The sequence below is a fragment of the Malurus melanocephalus genome, unplaced genomic scaffold (assembly GCF_030028575.1).
Source record: "Malurus melanocephalus ecotype Western Australia unplaced genomic scaffold, MMel_1.1 scaffold_91, whole genome shotgun sequence".
In the NCBI taxonomy this organism is placed as follows: Eukaryota; Metazoa; Chordata; class Aves; order Passeriformes; family Maluridae; genus Malurus; species Malurus melanocephalus.
This window is the reverse complement of record NW_026623323.1, coordinates 1548709-1565996: the sequence shown is the minus strand read 5'-3', so window position 1 is coordinate 1565996 and position 17288 is coordinate 1548709. Positions and strand designations below refer to the sequence as shown.

The window sequence follows — 17288 nt, the reverse complement described above, 5'->3', positions numbered from 1 at the left end:
CCACCAAGGTGCCTTCAAAGCATCTCAAAGGGCAAAATGTGGTWACTGCACTTCAAACTCATTTTCAAAGGTGAGTGGTCAGCTTTGTCAGAACACTTTTAGATTTAAAAAATATTTTTCAATTGACATTTTCTGACTTCAGATGTCCCCACATGCTAAAGCCAGTTACACTCAGCCTGGTGCAGGTACCTACCTATTCTTCTCAAGTATTCTTTCTCTGTTAATGAGACAGGAACCTGGTTTCCCMATGGGAAAACCTCTCTTTCCAAGTCTAACCAGGGAGACACCTGATGAAATGATGGCTTAACAACTGGCATTGTGTGAGTGAGACACCATCACTGATATTCCTTGGGAACCCCTCTGCCCTTAATTTCCTTTGCCTGGCCCTTCTTTCCACTCCTCCCACCCCTGCTTTGGGCAAGTTATCTGACCCTGTGGGTCACATCCAGAATGATTTTCAAGCACCATGCCAGTCAGAGAGCAGTGTGTGAGCTTTGCAGGTAAGATGGAGTAGCTGTGTGCAGGTTAATCTGYATTGCTGGGACAGATCCCAGCTCAACCTCACTGACATGCTTTATCTGAGGGATAAACCAAAGTCCGAGCTGCTGCTGCTTTTTCTTTTTTCTTTTTCTCTGCTGTTTTGTAGGCTTTCGTAAGAAACAATGTATTTGACAGAGTTAAATGACAYGGTAATTGAGAAATATATCTTTATTATTAGAATGTTTATATTCTAAAAACTTTTATCTGGGATTACAGTACAATCCAATTTCTAATTAACTAAACTGGCATTTGTTTAGCAAGTAAGTGTAAATTAGGCTTTGAAAAGTTTAAAACCATGCAACTTCTTTTACTCTTTTCCTCTTCCTCCCCCAAAAGGACAACTTACAATCAAGATTTTGGTATGATAAATAATAAAATAAAGATCTCATTTGTGAACTATTAGTTGCACTTAACTTTGGTGACTAAGAGTAGATAGGCATTTAAAAATAAAAATATTCTTTCAGTGTTAAGTGGATAAAGAAATGGATTAATATATTTTACCTTATTATCTTTCTAAAGYTCACMTTTMTTATCTTCAAAAAAGGTMATTTTTTTCAGATTTGTAGAAGGAYGTGGAAAGCAATAGAAGAAAACTCAAAGATTGCTTCTATTTTAGCTTGCCTATAAAAGTTGTTGTARCACACAATCTGACCCAAGCCCATGCAACACAATGAACAACTCCTTTTCACCACACACAATGCCTAGCGTAAGGCCAAGTGTGGCCTTGTGACGTAGTTAAATAAATATTAAAATATTATTACAACCTAAATACCTGAATTGGTTTTMCACTGTGACTTTCTACTGAAACAGTGTTGAGAGACTTTAAACACATATCTGATTGTTCCATATACACTATTTAAAATAAAAGTGAGGAATAATACAATAATACTCTTTCTTCACTCTGCTACTTTCTGGGAGCTCTGTACACTGACAAATGTATGACATCTGTAGTTACCTGATCCTAGCTGACTGATTGGTCATCTGCTTTAAAAATATTGCAACTCGAGTGCTTATTGCAGCAGTAATCATAGTGATACACTGTCTTTTAATACTCAGTTCTGCTTACAGACATAGTTATAAAAAATGGAAAACATTTTTCACAAATCTTTGTACACATACTGTAAAAATCACCTTCCACATAAACAATTTACATCTGTTATGAGTGTTTAAAAAATAAATCACACAGACCTGTCTCACATATTCTCTTTTTCTTAAGAAAACAAATCTCATCAGTAATATCATCAGGATGTTCATATCTGTAAACTTGGCATGAGGATTCATGTTACCAAAAAACTATGCACACAAAAAATCAACCCAATAAATAAATACTCTCATAAATAAGGATCCTTTTAATTGGCACAAACCAATGTAAACACTGCATTCCCGCTCTGCAGTCATCTCTAACTGCCTTGCACTTGGGTTTTTAATGAAAGTCAGTGATGTCTCAGCCCTGTAAAGRTTCTTCAGAGATGAAAATGTRAAGGATTTAGGTTATGATCCTGGCYATTTGGGCCTCTCAGGCCTKAGACCAAGCACAGGCATTGAACAYGATGCCATGCAATAATGTTGCTTTAGCCTGCCACTTGCTGCACYACAGCTGATAACCTGCTGCTGGCACTCAGCACTGAAATTCCTCCTCTGGCCCAATTTGGTCTGTGCTTGTCAGGACAGGTTCTGGTCTCCTTGCTAAGGGACACCAGAGGAGCCTGAACTTGTACCAATAGACAATATGGGTGCTGGCAGGATCAACTGGTTTAAYGTATTTAATAAAACATGGAAATGTTCTTATAGCCAAAAATCCAGGGTAGCAATCTACCACTGTAAACAGCCCTSAAGCAACTTTGAGTAGGCCTTTTGMATCTAAGTATGTCTGTTAGTCACTGACCTTACACCTACCTAAGCTGAAAGATTGAATATTTAGGTGCCGATTAAATGGATTCCTCTGAACTTCAGCAATAACACAGATGGAAAATAAATTACCAGGCCACATGCTGCCACTAAAGTCATTAAACATGCAGCCACAGTACTGCCCAGCAAGATAACTGCAGTCATTTAAAATAAGCTGTGTAAATGGCTAAATAAATAAATAAATACATACATGAATAAATAGAAAAACCTCCATGTAAACGGAATAAAATGTCTCTTCTTTTATAATACCCAAAGAGGGAATGGCGTAACTAAATAATATAAATCTTCCATATGTATATATTTCTATATATTATATCTGATATGTTTTGGCATGGCCAGATGGATAGGAAAAAGAAGGATGACTAACTTCATTCAATATTTGTTGTGTTGAAGCCAAGTTCCTGTGTTACTGTATATTGCTACCGTTCCTATAGCGGTTTGGCCTTTTTACCCATCTTTGATTTTGCGCTCACTTTCCTAGAAGAGCAGACTGGTTCACCTTTCTTTTGTGCTCTCCATATTTCTCTTGGGCAATCAACAGGTTCATAGAAGCATTTCACTGGCTGCAAGCTGGTTTTTTCATCCTTTGCTTTTTTCAGCAAGATTCTTCCTTTTTGAAAGCAATGAGGCTTTGCGTCAGGGATGTTATATGAAGCATGTTGACTTCCTCGGCTCCTGAAATTAGTAATAGTGATTATTAATAATTCAGTCTTGCATACTGATAGGTCCCAAAAATATCCCAAACCCCTCTGCCTTTGTGCTGACAACCCGCCTAATGAAACTTCAGCTTCCCTTYTAGGCTTTGACTTAAAACTGGAGAAGAAGAAAGGGGAGTACAAAAACTGATGGAGAAAAAGAAAGTGGAATACAAAAACTAGTGGGAAAAAGGGTATGAAGATTTAAAGGCCAAATTTAGTTGAATKCTTTGTTCTCTTTGTGATGGTTCAAGCCTAGGAAGATTTGCAGAAAYTGGTGAGCTCAGGTGGAGTGACAGCAAAGTGCCCTGTGCTGCAAAGCCTGAACCACGCAGTCTGCTCTGAAATTGTACATTGAAACTGTAKTTCCACAGTTTAGCTAAGTAAGATCATTACAGTCCCTTTTAACATAATCTTGAAATGTTTTACAGCAGATATATGTAGTGTAACAGCAGAACTATGAACATAAGGCACCAGCTCATGTCTACCCAGCTCCTGTGACTGAAGTGAAGAACAGATGTGCTGACGTACAAGCTGATCTSTTAAGGGATCCCATAGGGCTATTTTCCACAGCTTGTTATTTCTGAAAACCATGTATCTGTAGTATTACTTTTTTTGTGGAATTTAAATGATATTGCACACTTAACAAAGCCAGTTCTGGCAAAAGCTGTGGACAGTGCACAGCATGTACAGTGCAAGTGTGTACAGTGCAAACCCTCTCCTGCTCTTTAGGAAGATGAGAAGGGTGTCATGAAGGCCTGTATTTGCTGGTGGGAGGCAATGTTGGGCCATCTAACATCATAAGAACTAAGCCTTATCTATACAATAGCATTACCTGGTTGGCAGTTTTGCTAACCAGATTTCACTAGGGGAAAGTTTTTGGGACTGAAATGCTGTGCAGATCCAAGCTGGAGCTTTCAGGCACTGTGTCATCCTGGCCTGGTGCAGGCCTGGACTCTGACCAATTGCTGGAATTTAGCAATGACCTGTGTAAATGCACAAGTGTTGGCCACTCTCATTTACTATCAGTTCTTGGGTACTGTTTGTTACAATTCATTACTTAGTTGTTGTTAGARGATGCAGTGTTTTATTTTTCTCAGATGTTGTTATGGTGAAGAAGTTACATAATTTATTCCCAAAGCATACACAGGCATTATTGCAGGTGACAGTAGGCAGTCCTCTGCTGCACTGAAAACCAGAAGGTCAAGGTCAATATGATCTGTGGGGTACCTAAAAGGGCTAAACTGTATTTAAATTGAAGAGTTGATGGTAGAGACGACAGATGTCTGTCCCCATTTCACAGTCAGGGTAAGAAAGTACCCAAGATGGAGGAAGATGGAGGTCACTGCATGCAAAATGCAAAGCTGCCAGCTCCAGGTGGGGGAAATGCTTTTTCATTGAAAGCAGCAGCTCCACAACACAAGTGACTGTGAAAGTCTGAACTTCTACTCACACATATTCCTAATGTGTTGTGTTATGGAGAGTGAAGTCCCAGACCTCGGGTGGTGCAATGAAAAAAAGACCCAAATCCGTGTCCCCAGTAGGAAAGGCTGCCCTGAAGAAGGGTGCACTGTCTGTCACTTGGCCAAGCAGCACATGATGCTCCAAACCACCTGCTGGGACTCATGACCAAGTCACAAAGACATGGAGACCAGCCCCAATTAGTTCTGCTGCTCCAGGACAGCTGCTGGAGTAACCTGAGATTGTTGTGCCCATGCTTTGTCAGGTCACTTGTTTGATTATCAGTTAGGAATAACAACTGTGTCTCTCCTACCTACAGGATGTTAGAGACACTTTCAAGTGAAACTTGGACTGTGTTTGCCTAAGAGATTCAATTCCTGCAGTTTTGCAATAGGCTATTACAGTCAGCAGGAAGAAGTAATTTATTTAACAGAAAATTAGCCTTCTTTATTTTCTTTATAGAGTATCTGATTTTCACTTTGTTTAAGCAGCAATCTGTTTTTCCTCAATTACGTGACATCAATGTAGACCACATGCTGCTATAGAACCTGACCAAACCCAACTTATAAGGTAAAATGCAAAAGCAGAAATGCAAGCATGTCAATTTAGTGTAAATTGACTAAGTAAAAAAGCAAAGAAGTAAAAAAAGTAAGTAAAAAAAAAAGAAGATATACATACAGGCATCTGGGCTTCTTATTTAATGAAATGTCTGTAAACTGCAATGAAAACAAAACCAGGTTATTACTATTATATTTTCAAGTAATTAAAGTACAAGGATAAAATGTACATGGTCTTTAAAATCATATTTCCATTCTCACCTGCTGTTAAAAGTAGAACAACATTCATGAAAGAAACTGAAAGACCTCCTCTTTTACAGATTATTACTCTTCCGTCTCATGAACATGCTTTTAAAATTCATAATGTGTGAGTTGTTAGTGGTTGGATTTTTCTCATTATTTTTATTGTAACTATAATCAAAGGAAATTGCTAAGAATGTGTGGGCTGAACAGAGATCTTTCACATCAGATTAAACAGTATGGATACAATGAGAAGTAATTATTTCGTTCAAGATAATTAATAAAGGGCAGTGGCTGAATGAGCTGTATTAAATTAAATTTCTCTCAGATCCTTTAATTTTTCAGTGATATATTTCCTTTACACAAGTGGCCAGGAAACTCCTGCTACAAGCCCTTGGCTCTGCCAGACTTGCACTGAAGGGAAGAGATCAAGGACACAAGTATCTCTCTCCCCTCCTGCAAATCCTGAGACCAGCTAGGGTCAGCATAGCCTCAGCTCCAGCACAAATTTCCATGACTTCATTTTTTACAACAGTTTGGTTCACAGTGTGGAAACACTTTCTCTAGTCCATCTTTTGGTGGGGGTCAGAAAAGGAGGTGTTTAATGCCAGCTCAGCTCAAATCGATCTTAGTACTAAATAGGTTCTTTGTACTGAGCTCTCATCAGAGCTTCTACACTGAGCYTTTGAATATCATTTAATGAAGTCACTGAGCCAAGCAAGTCAGATTTGGCATCTGAAAATGATTATGTTCTTGTAAATGTTCCCTCTGTCCCTGGTATTGTCCACACTTAGCAGATGGATTTTTGCCCAGCCAATTTTGCTTCTCATTTGTCTTGGTTGGAGTCTGGAGCCATCTCATGGTGTATTATTCTGTACCTCCTGAAAGTCAAGATGGTCAATATTTGGATGGATGACCTTARAGGAACGTTGAAGTCACCCAGAAAGCAGGGTGACTGCCTTAAAAGTTAGAGCCCTCCCCAAGGGATGCTGCTGAGCCAGGGATCCCAAAAAACACATCCAGAGCAAGGGAGATAATTTACTATTGAGGCCCATCTTTACAATGCCCCTCAGTCTTCTCACAGATACTGTGATGTTCTCCACTGGATTTCAGTTCATCCCCATTTATTCAGGTCTTACCWAAAGCTTGTTGTCTTCCAAAGCAGCTCTGGGAACCTTTCCTTTCCACCACTGCATACCTGTTCAGTGCTGTGCACGATCAAATGATACCTTCTCATGTCCCAGGGTAAGAAATTAGCACAGGCAGCATGGGGTGTTCATTTAAACTGAACTGTTTTTTGGAAGTCCTCAACTTAAAACCCGTCATATAAATGTAACGTATTATAGGAAAAATGCTGAGTTTAGGTATTAAAAATGAGGGCTTTTAAAGAAATAATGTATTTTGAAAAAAAATGTTCAGACCCTTTGGTTTCCAATCCATGGGTACAGGCCTGTGGGAATCAATTACCATTTCTAAGAGTCCCATGATAGGTAACTACTGAAAGGAAGATGMTTTGCTAGCAGGCTGATATGTCACCTATAGGGATCCATGTCTTTCTGAAAATCTCTAGACATCCCAAAAAGACTGCCAAGTCACATTAAAAAATGTTAATGGCAAAGGCAACAACAGCAATAGCCAAAGCTGAAAAAAAYTTTAAATATCTATCAAATATTTCATTACTCTCTGCTCTCCCACTACTATCTTTGGCTACTCTTATGCTCTCTGCTCCTTTCCCTTGTGTAAAAGGGCAGTTTAAAACACAAATAARACACACCTGAAGAAACATTTTACATCTGCACATCTGCCTGCAGTAGCAATTACCCCAGCCATTCAAACTCCAGAACTCTGGCTCCAGGGGGAGGGTGACAGCAAAGGGAAGGACTCTGCTGGCTTACCACGTGCTCGCTGACGTCGGTGTGGTTGCACACCATCTGCTGATTTTGGTAATATTCTAGCTGCCTTTCTGCCAGATCCACGCGCTGCAACAGGTTCTCAATGAAGTGCTGGAGCCTGGCTTTCCCCCGCACTTCTTTTTCKGCTGCTTCTTCCAGGAAGTGGTTGAAAGTAACAACTTCTCTGCAAGATGGAAACATTGCAAAGAGGCCACATTTAGATAACAGAAGAGCCCTGGTCTCACAGCTTTCAAAAATTACTGGTGTTTCTCCCATTTTTCATGGTTATAGCCTGCAGTGGCCAATTACTGTCCTTCACCTTTATCAAAATATTTCAACTTTTTTGTTGACACTGGACAAAGTGAAGATCTGGAAACCTGAATTCTGAATTTATATGTTTATAGGCAGTGGGTTTGGGGTGGGTTTTTTTTTGCATTATTTGGTCTCTTGGAAATAGTCTTTATTTAGTGGTGCACAGGGTAGAAATATCGTTAAGCATCACCTCTTGAGGTTTCTGCACACAGCTGTATCTGCTCTCCCTTTTTTTTTAACTATGAGAATATCAGCCCTGAAACACGAAGAGAAACAGATGAACCCCCAAATTTATCTTTCCATTTCATCACAACCTTAAAATGGTCATTTGATGCTGTGACTGAGATGGTTCCTAACTTGAAAGAGCTACTGTGGCCATTAAACTTCATTTGGGCTGCAATCCTGCAAGTACATCCAAGCGCAGTGTTATGTTCTAGAGCCAGTGGGAGCATGGGGATTTAACAGATAATCTACAGTTTATAAACCCAGGAGTACATGTGTGGGAAGAGCAAGTTTTAGCTAAGGGATTTAGGAATGTGTCTTGTCTGGTAACACAACTGGAAGAAACAGAACCAATGACAGCGAAAGTTCCCAGCTCTGGGATAACTGAGATAACTACTTATTTCTAAGTTCTCTGCATACTATCCCTTTATTATCAGGAATCAGTACACCATTTGGACCTCTGATATCAGAGGACTATTTGGGTGGAAGAAGTTTGGTTACAGACTGAWGTATGATAAAAGAAGACAAATCTGAGCATGTAGGACTTCCCTGGTTAATAAATGCCTGGAAAATATTTCTTACTCTGCCAACGAAGCCATRTTAATTTTTGCTTTGTACAAAATGGAGTGGGTGGGAGTTGAGGGAACCAGTGCTTGCCAAATGAGAAAGGGCATGATTGCTCAGTAGAGATACATTGCCTGAGGAAAAAGCAGAAACTATGAAACAGTCTGTAGCAGAAATAATCTTTCAAAGCTTAGCTTGTTCATAACAAACCCAAAGTTTCTGTGTTCCATTGTTTTAACTCAGCATAATAGTAGTTAACTGGTTTAATGTAGTACAGTTGTTTCAACAGTGAGCTGCTCTGTGTGAAGAGCTAGGCACAAGTGGTCAGCCATGGGAATTCACCATCTAGGATCCAGGCTGTGCCTGCCTGCTCTACAGTACAGCAGAGTCCTGTTTGAATGGCTGATCTAATGGTAGGAATGAGGTAAAAACAAGCACATATTATTTGGACAAAAAAACATTGATGCATATTACTGTATATTAACTCACCCACAAAATCTGGCTTAAGAAACAGAGAGATAACTTGTTTGTTAAACTCAGCTAATCCATTTCAGTTCAAGGCTCTGTACAGTTTTAGTGATTATTAGCTTGCCCAATGCAACTTGATGCTAAAGAGCCACTGAGGAATGCTTAGGGAGAAGCAATCTAAACCCCTTAAGGTCACTTTTAGGGCTTTATTCTCATCACACTTACAGTAGTGTAACTCCTTTGATTTCATAATGTCACTCTGGTTTTGGGTTAGCATAGGAGCAATCTTAAGCACTTGATGTTGCATCAGGCTCCTCTTTGAGCGGGGATAGGAAGCTCGGAAGGAYAGCAACTCAGAAGCTTGTTCTTCTTCAAATCTATTCCTCTTGGGAAAGGAAGAGCTGTGCATAGCCTGGCAGGCTGCTGGCCCTCCAGTGAGAAGCGTGGGAGAACAGGGAGCTGCCAGCCTGGAACACCATGAGGATGTCCCTCCCAGAGAGACAGTCAGYTTGGGAGTTTTGCTGCACCAGGAGGCCACAAACTTAAGGACCTGAGACTTTTTTTAAAGGGCGATAATTTCAAGAATGCAAACATTAGTAGTTGTCTCAGCAAAGGTAGTAAAAAATAATTAATTGCCTGCTCTATGGCAAAAATAATAACTGACAGATTTTCCTTTCCTCCAAATATCTAATTAATATGCCATAAAGAGACTAGGGGAAGCAGTGTTTCTTTCAAGAAGACTTAGGTGACTATCAGGAGGGGAACAGACTCATAATGTCAATAAATTCTCTAGTATTGTCCTTGCTTTCTAGACTGCTAAAGATAACGGCATCCTCCATGCCATTATTTGTAGGAACTGTTCTTAGCAGCAGTAGTAACATATTCATAACTTCTCTCTGCTTAACTGCCTCTGTACAGCCTATGAATCTGCCTTTAATACCTTCAATCTAAAAATTTTCCTTTGGGCTGAAATGCACTCTGTAAATTCCCTTTGGAAAGACAGGAGCCAGATCATACCCACACATTAGGGCTCTGTCACATGCCTTGCACTGATAAGCASTGTTAGTTCAGCTGCTGTCTTTGTTTCCACTTCATTCTCATCTCTCAGAAGAACAAAATCAASCCCTGAGGAGTGACTTCTAATAGGCCTCTCTACTTGCTCCAACACTTCTTCCTCAGAGAGCTCATTCCATGCCTTGGTTACCTGAAGGGAGTTACCAGAAGAAGTTTTACCCTCCTCCCACTGTGAACAATATGGAAATGGTTCAAAGAACTCATGTACTTCCTGCAGCTGCTGTTTATTTGTCTAATTGCCTTTCTTGTCTCTTGTCATTTGCCCAGATTTTTGTCYTTTAATTCTATTTCTAGATATCTGTGATGATTTTTTGCTTATGTTCTTCATTTTACTTTCAATTTATTTCTCCAGACCTCTGCCAAGTTTTTGTGTGATAGGATTTCTATCTTTCACTCTCTGTTCTTATGCTTGTGGAAAGAGGGATGTTCACAAAGGTCAGGCACTGCTCCTCATGAAGTCAGGGGAAGATGAGACTGTGAATATTGTGGAGCCCACTTGGCATAAACCAGAGTACTGCAGCACAGGCCCACTGGGTTCTGTGTCTTGSCAGAACAGCCTTGTTAACAGTGCTCACCTGAAACAGGAATAATTTTGTTAAAGAAATACCTGAGACATTGCCCTTCCTAACAAGAAGTCTCTGCTACTCTGCACTGCCTATTCTACATCTGAAGCRCTGCTGTTATATTGAGAAAAGTTTACAGGGAGTTATTAACTCTCCCTGTGAACTCCTCTCARCATCATGTCTTTACTGCTCTGCTCTGCTCCTCTGCCAAGCAGACTCCTCCTGCTCCCTTTCACCCAGCTCTGCACCCACACATTTGCTTTTAGGGATAACCAACAGATCCTGCCACTACATTTTCTGAGTGGTGTAGATGATGCTCAATGTGGCTTAGATCTCTTAATTTTCTGTAATCTCATCTGCTTATAGGTTACTTTACCAGTATTAAGGTATGCTGTATGCAAAATGTTTTGTTACAGGGCTGTGATTGGGGAGCAGGGAGAAAGGTGGATTTTGTCTTGGGTGGTGCTCCAGACTAAATCTTTCGGGAAGAGAGAATTGCTCCTGCCTGGAGAGCAGAGGGTGTATTGAGCTGTGGGATGAGGCAAAGACAAAGGGGATGCAACCTGGGAGGAGGTGCCCAAGAGGAGCAGGAGCTGCCTATACTGCCAGAGTGTCAGAGAGGARCGCTTCCCAGAGCCAGAAGGGTCCAGGGAAATTTACTGCAGTACAGCAGGCACCTCAGAGRTGTTCAGTTGAAAAAAAACAGTGCAGGGGGAAGGACTCACTGTAAGCAAGAAAGACTTGCTGCCAAAGCATTTATTTTAATCTGATTCTGCCAGGGAGTTAACCTGTTACAGTTAACCAGACTTAAGTAATTTGSTATTTTGCATTCCAACTGCAGCCTAGCCCAAAAACTTCATTATGGAAGCTGTTACCATGCAAAAACATGAGATGTGGTAAATAAAGTAAGAAATCATAGGCTGACTAGGTGACATTTATTCTTCTGCCTKTACCACCAGATTATTTGGTGCCCCTATAGGATGAGCAAGCTGCAGTTTTTGTTGAACGGAGCAGTTGCCAGCACATGGATCCTGGGATATGCTCAGTATTTGTATGACTTTCAGCAGCTAAGCATGTGATACACTGAGTAGATGCAAAGGGTGGGACAGCTCCRGCTCCTTAACACCTGACAAGAAGGGCTAATGATTTCTCACATTGCAGCCAAGCCCTCCCACGGATGCATAGTGCTGGTCCCAGGACTGTGCACAGCAACACTGACACCTGCAGCTGCTCTGTAGGTGGAGACAAGCACAAGGCTCCATGCAGCTTCTGAACCCAATTTAGAGAATTACAATTAAAATAACTCTGCCTGAAATCAATAGAAAACCAAAGACATTATCTTACCTGAAGATGGAAAAAATCTTACCACAGTAAGCAGTAAAGTGATTTACTTATGAGAATGTGTAATATGTGTATTCATTAAGTATTAATGCCACTGACCTTCTCCATCACCCCAACTAGTGTTTTTGCCTGAAGGCTGCTGTTAGTCATTAGGTTGTGGTTTCACATTCCCACGCCACTAACAGCACATTTGATKTAAGAGGTTCACACCTCCTCCCCTCAGAAAGTTATTGCACCCCTTCAGTGGGCCGTGTTCTAGATCTGAGCCCTGAACTTACTGGGGTGACACTGAAGATTAAAAGCTTTATTTCACAGAGCCATTCTGTGGGACAGTCATGCTAGGCTTAAACTTGTACAGCTGCATGGGAGGGAGTAATCTCTCGAGTGGGAAGATGAAAGAAAACAGGAAAGAGGGAGCAGGATTACCTAAAACTGAGGGTGGAAGAACAATGTGTAATTGCAGTTGTACTGTACTTATACCAAAGCAAAACTGTTTTGTTGTACAACTGAAATTCCTATTTTAAGGAAAGTTGTTTTAAAGCACAAATTGCAGTGATCTCTACAAGCCAGCTCTTACTGCCATTATCAAGATGTTATTTGCACAGATAATTTCATTAATTGCAAATTTAAGGTGAAGCCACTGGCAAGAATAATTACTGCCCACCACAGCTATTCTGAAATAATCCTTGCATTCCAGGCTATGTCAGAGCACAGGCGTGACCAGTCTCAAAACATTAGACTGGTTAGAGAAATTATTGTCAGAGACATGGCAAGGTATGACATTGATCTTACTCTACAAGAGACAAAGTGAAACTGCTTAAGTTACCATTGAAGGTATATTCCAGCTGAARAYCATCCCTTCAAATGCTTACCATGTTCAGACTTAYCGAAAATCAAACTCTACCAGTTTCAATTTTCTATATAACTTCCAGAAACAAGCTTCTCAGTCTCCTCTAGAAGTTACATTCATAACTGGCTTCTGTTTCAATGGCTTTCTTGATATCTTATTCAACAAAGWCTTACACCCTTTGGGCACGCTTCTGTGTTATCTTTAAGATCACAGTACTCGCTCTGAGTTGCATTCTCCTTCATCAAACATTGAATAATCCCTTGCAGGGCACATTTTCTAATTAAATCACTCCTTTGCTCAGCAGCTCTGTGCACAGAGTAGTACTATTTCAACTATGTATTAGTATAGCCAGTGTTGTACCTCCAGCAACACAGTTCACCTCCACGAGGGCCTCACACCAGTATCACAGCACATACCTGCATGCATATTGGCACTGCCATTTTTGTACGGAAACAAAGAGAAATTCTGACTAAAAAGACATTTTCATTTCACCACTGCCCTTGCTGGACTGCTAAAGGCTTTATTTAAAACCAACAATAAATAATCAACAGACAGGTCCAAAGAAATAACTCTACTGATCCTACAAGCTCTTCAAATGGGCAGCCCTGTTCCTGCTTGTGGCTTAAACCAASACTCAAGTATTTCAGGGAAGGTGTTTTCTTTTTTTTTTTTCTCCTAGGAAAAGATTTGTAGCTACAGTAGCTCAATACCAATGCTAATTTTAGGAAAAGTTATCTATATTCACAAGATTGCTTTTGGAAAAAAAAATCCAAAGAAACTGATGAAAGCATTTATTTCTGAAGGTCAGCAAGTATCAAAGCAGTCCCTAAGGGATGCCTTTGACTTTCCACAATCTGCAGCGAGARCTGCTTCTGCAATTTCCATTAAGCAGTCTTGTTTGGCTTTCTAATCATCTGGACTTCTTCCAGAAATCAAAGCCAAACTAGAAATCCTCCATTTTTGAAGGACGACATCTTTTTAGCTTGCCAAGTAAGTTTTGAGCACACAGAGGAYTGAATACGTAGACAAGTCTCAGAGTTTACCAGTGGTCCATGAGAAAGCCAGATAAGTGTCACTGTTGTTACCAAAGTCATGAACATCCTTTCTTCTCTCCTCTACTACAGCACACCACCCAGCTTTGCTCCAGCAGCAGGGAAGCACTAAGTGTCCTATTTGATTTTTAGAGARTCAAATCTGAAAAGCTGCTCTAGAACTATCAGTCCTGTTCTTACAAAGCATTGTTTTATACCTACCTTCCTTCTCAATTTGCCAATTGTACAATGACCTTTCAACTGGAAAGCCAAACAGTGCATTTTTCTGTGGCACTATCCCTTGTTATCCCCCAAGATGAAAATGTGGGAACCATCTGAAGGAGAAAAAACCCAACCAGTGAATTTGACCTCTTCTTACACCCTGCCTAACCTCCCAGTGTCCTCAGAGTACCTTCAGAGGCAATGCTGTGGGGCTGGGCACAGGCACAGACACATGCAGTAACATACTCTGACTCCCCTCCTCCCCTATTCTGGGCTGATATTCTTCCATCCTACTCATTACCATGCATTAGGCACATTTACCTTTAGAAATTAACACACTACTGTGTAAGAGCTGTTCAGTCATTCCTACTGCTGCTCTTGCTTCCAGTCTTTTTAATGAAAGTGGAAGCAAAACCCTAAAAAAGCAATACCCTCTAGTCTGGTRAAGTCTCTTGTGCAGCTACCTCTTTTGGTTAGTGTTTCTTAGTAGCCAAGTAACCTTCAGCCTTCCCTGTAATACCAACTTAGGAGCTACCTCATCATTTGCTTATGCATTCACCCTCTTCCTTTCAAGACCAGAATTCTAATAGCAATCAACTGAGCTCCTGCTCCTATCCTAAACCTGCTAATCTCTTTGTGTGAAGGACAATGTTTCCCCATTTCTCCTTATTCTGTATTCAATCTTTTCTGGTCTGAGAACACCAGCCTGGTGCTGCTGGTAAGCTGTCTGTCAAAGGGCAAGTGGCCTCTTCCTTGTTCCTTTTCCTAATACAGTCAAAAATCACAACTTTTGCTRTCTTTTTCAGTGTCCTTTGCCCTCCTCCCATATCATACCCCTTCTTTATACCCAGATGACTCAATTACCTCCTTCCTCTTTCCCCACAAGGTCTTTTCTTCTTCTGCAGCATTACAGAACTTAGAGGTTAGTCCACTGAATGGTGTCTTTGTCCTGACAGTCATGTTTTTCCTTTTGGCATCCTAGCCTTGATTTAAAAAAAAAAAAACACATTCTGCTTTTCATTTGGGTTAAGATTCATGCCACTTAACTTGAGATATCTGAAATTCTGCATCTAGCCTAAGACAGCTGCTCACCTGAGGTTCCCTGGTAGTCTTCAGAAGGACAAAAGACTTTCACAGAGCAATCCTTCCCCATCTGAAATACTCTTCCAGAACAAATAGGATGACTCACAGTGTRACAGAGCCCAGAAGGGCAGTCTGGCTAGATAGGAATACCAAAACTGCTTCAAACTATAAGTTATCTTCATGGCTTCCCTCCAGCCTTCCCTTCAGCATACTTTCAAATCTGCCTCAGTTACACTATTATTTTCAGCTTCACCTGAAGTCCTTCAATCTTCTCTTATCAGGATCACCTGATACTTTAAAAATCAGAGGTTGTGTTGAATATCCCTTCAAGGAAGATGCACATCTCAGAGGATCAAATCTCACCACCTTTATGTGTCCCCTTTTCTGGAAAATCTGTAGCACTGCTTCAAGATAGATGGCTCCTACTGATGTGGAAGCCATCATCACCTTTTCTTTCCTTAGACTACAGGAAAAAATGAAGAAAGCCCTCCAAACTTCCTACACTGAACTCCTACACCACCTTCCTTATTTCTTGCGAGCTCAGTGTCATGGCAACTAGCACTTCTCATCTTCCCTTTGTAAGCTGATGAATTGGTTTAGAGGCACGCCATTACTAAAGCTCTTTACTTCCCTTTCTCTAAAATAAGTTGTGTTGCTCTGAAAAGCATGAAAAGCCAGGAAAGGTTTCAGCAAGTGCTGAATAAACTAAGTAGTTCATGTATAAATTATACATCAGCTATCACTACATTTTTAATGGATGCATCACGAACGTATTTTTAGATGGCTTAGGTTAGACAGAACTCTGACATCTGCCTCCCAATCCCATATAAGCAATTCCAGTCTCACAGTTCTGTGTCCATCTAAAACACTAGACATGAACTACTTGGATGTGGCCYTTCCAACACTGTCTCCAGTAAAGCTTTGCTGATGCACAGGAAACTCTCCCACTCCACMGGCAGCCTGCTGACCATGGTGGGATGGCTTCAGGAAAAAGGTGCTATTTGSTATTCTCGCATACTTCATCCAGATTTATCCAGCCATATCTTCTTAAAAAGATGATGCATTAGAGGTGTCAGTGTAAATCAGATTACAGGCTGATCAAGAGTTTCTACTTGACCCTACCCCATGAAACCAGTAGCACAACACAGGCATTAGAAAGTGCAGAAGTTAGTCACTGGGTCAAGCACGAAAGCCACCTGCTCAGGGAGCTGTCCACTGCCTTGCAGGGGACATGGTCACATGGGCCACAACTCTAGAAATACAGCGATATGAAGCTGGTGAGCTCCAGGACCTCTTMTTATCAGCAAGCAACCCTGTCTTCTCCCCAAAAGGCTGTCACTCGCGCAGGAGCTGGCCAGCCCTCGCCAAGCCATCGGCTCTCGCCTCCCCACTTACTCCTCTTTGCGRTGAAGCTCCTCCTCGGACTCGCTGAGCCGCTGTTTCAAGGCTGCGATCATTTCCACCGCCACATCCACCTGCCTGCTCAGGGCCCGCTCTCGCCGCTGCACCTCCTGCTTCTTCTGGGACAGCTGCACGAACGCTGCCCGCACCTCCAGCAACTCCGCCGTCTTCTGGGACAGCTCTTTGGTAAGCTTGTCGATCCGCTTCTCGATCGTTTTGTCCACGGCCTCTACCATCCTGTTAAACTTTTCTCTGACGTGTGCCTCGAAGGAGGCTTTGGAGTCAGTGGCCGGGAGGCYGGGTTTGGAAACCTCGCTGGGAGACTCAGCCGACACATAGTTGGCCAGGTAGGAGCCGGGCCGTTCGGCTGGCAGCTCCCGCGGCTGTCCGCCCTTCCCGCTCCCGCAGGACGCGCCGCCCAAGTTCAGGTAGGGCCCCGCGGGCTGCGCGGCAGAGCCGCCGGGGCTCCCCGGGCTGCCCTGAGCTGCGGGCTCCGGCGGAGACACCAGCTCCGCGTCCTTCAGCGGGGAGAASAGGCTGCTCTTGGCCAGGAGGCTGCTCTCCTGGAAGCTGTGGCTGTACTCCAGGTGCACCCGCAGGGAGGAGAGGCTCCGGAACCTGGTGTGGTCGCCGCATCGCGGGCAGCGGAAGGGGAGGCTGACGCTGCCGAGCGGCTCCGGCCAGGGGTGCCCGCCTTCATCCCGGGCCGTCTGTTGCATTCCTCGCCGGGAGGGAACAGCCCGCGTCCGCGCCCGACGGGGAACTTGGGAAACTTTCCCGGCGATTCCTCAGGGGTACCGCGCCATCTCCGCCCGGCGCCCGGGGACGCGCCCGCCCGGCGCGGCGCTCCAGCCGCACGGCCCC

General features: G+C 42.2%; 1 protein-coding gene across 1 annotated transcript; it reads right to left on the bottom strand.

Moving 5' to 3' along the window:
• Positions 1-1071: 1071 nt before the first annotated feature.
• ZNF365 (zinc finger protein 365) lies at positions 1072-17282 on the bottom strand. The gene is made up of 4 exons (XM_057368398.1): positions 16419-17282; positions 7297-7477; positions 5283-5320; positions 1072-3123 (listed from the first exon to the last, which is right to left on the bottom strand). The coding sequence occupies exons 1-4, from the start codon at positions 17141-17143 to the stop codon at positions 2877-2879; spliced, it is 1191 nt and encodes a 396-aa protein (XP_057224381.1). The 5' UTR covers positions 17144-17282; the 3' UTR covers positions 1072-2876.
• Positions 17283-17288: the final 6 nt, after the last annotated feature.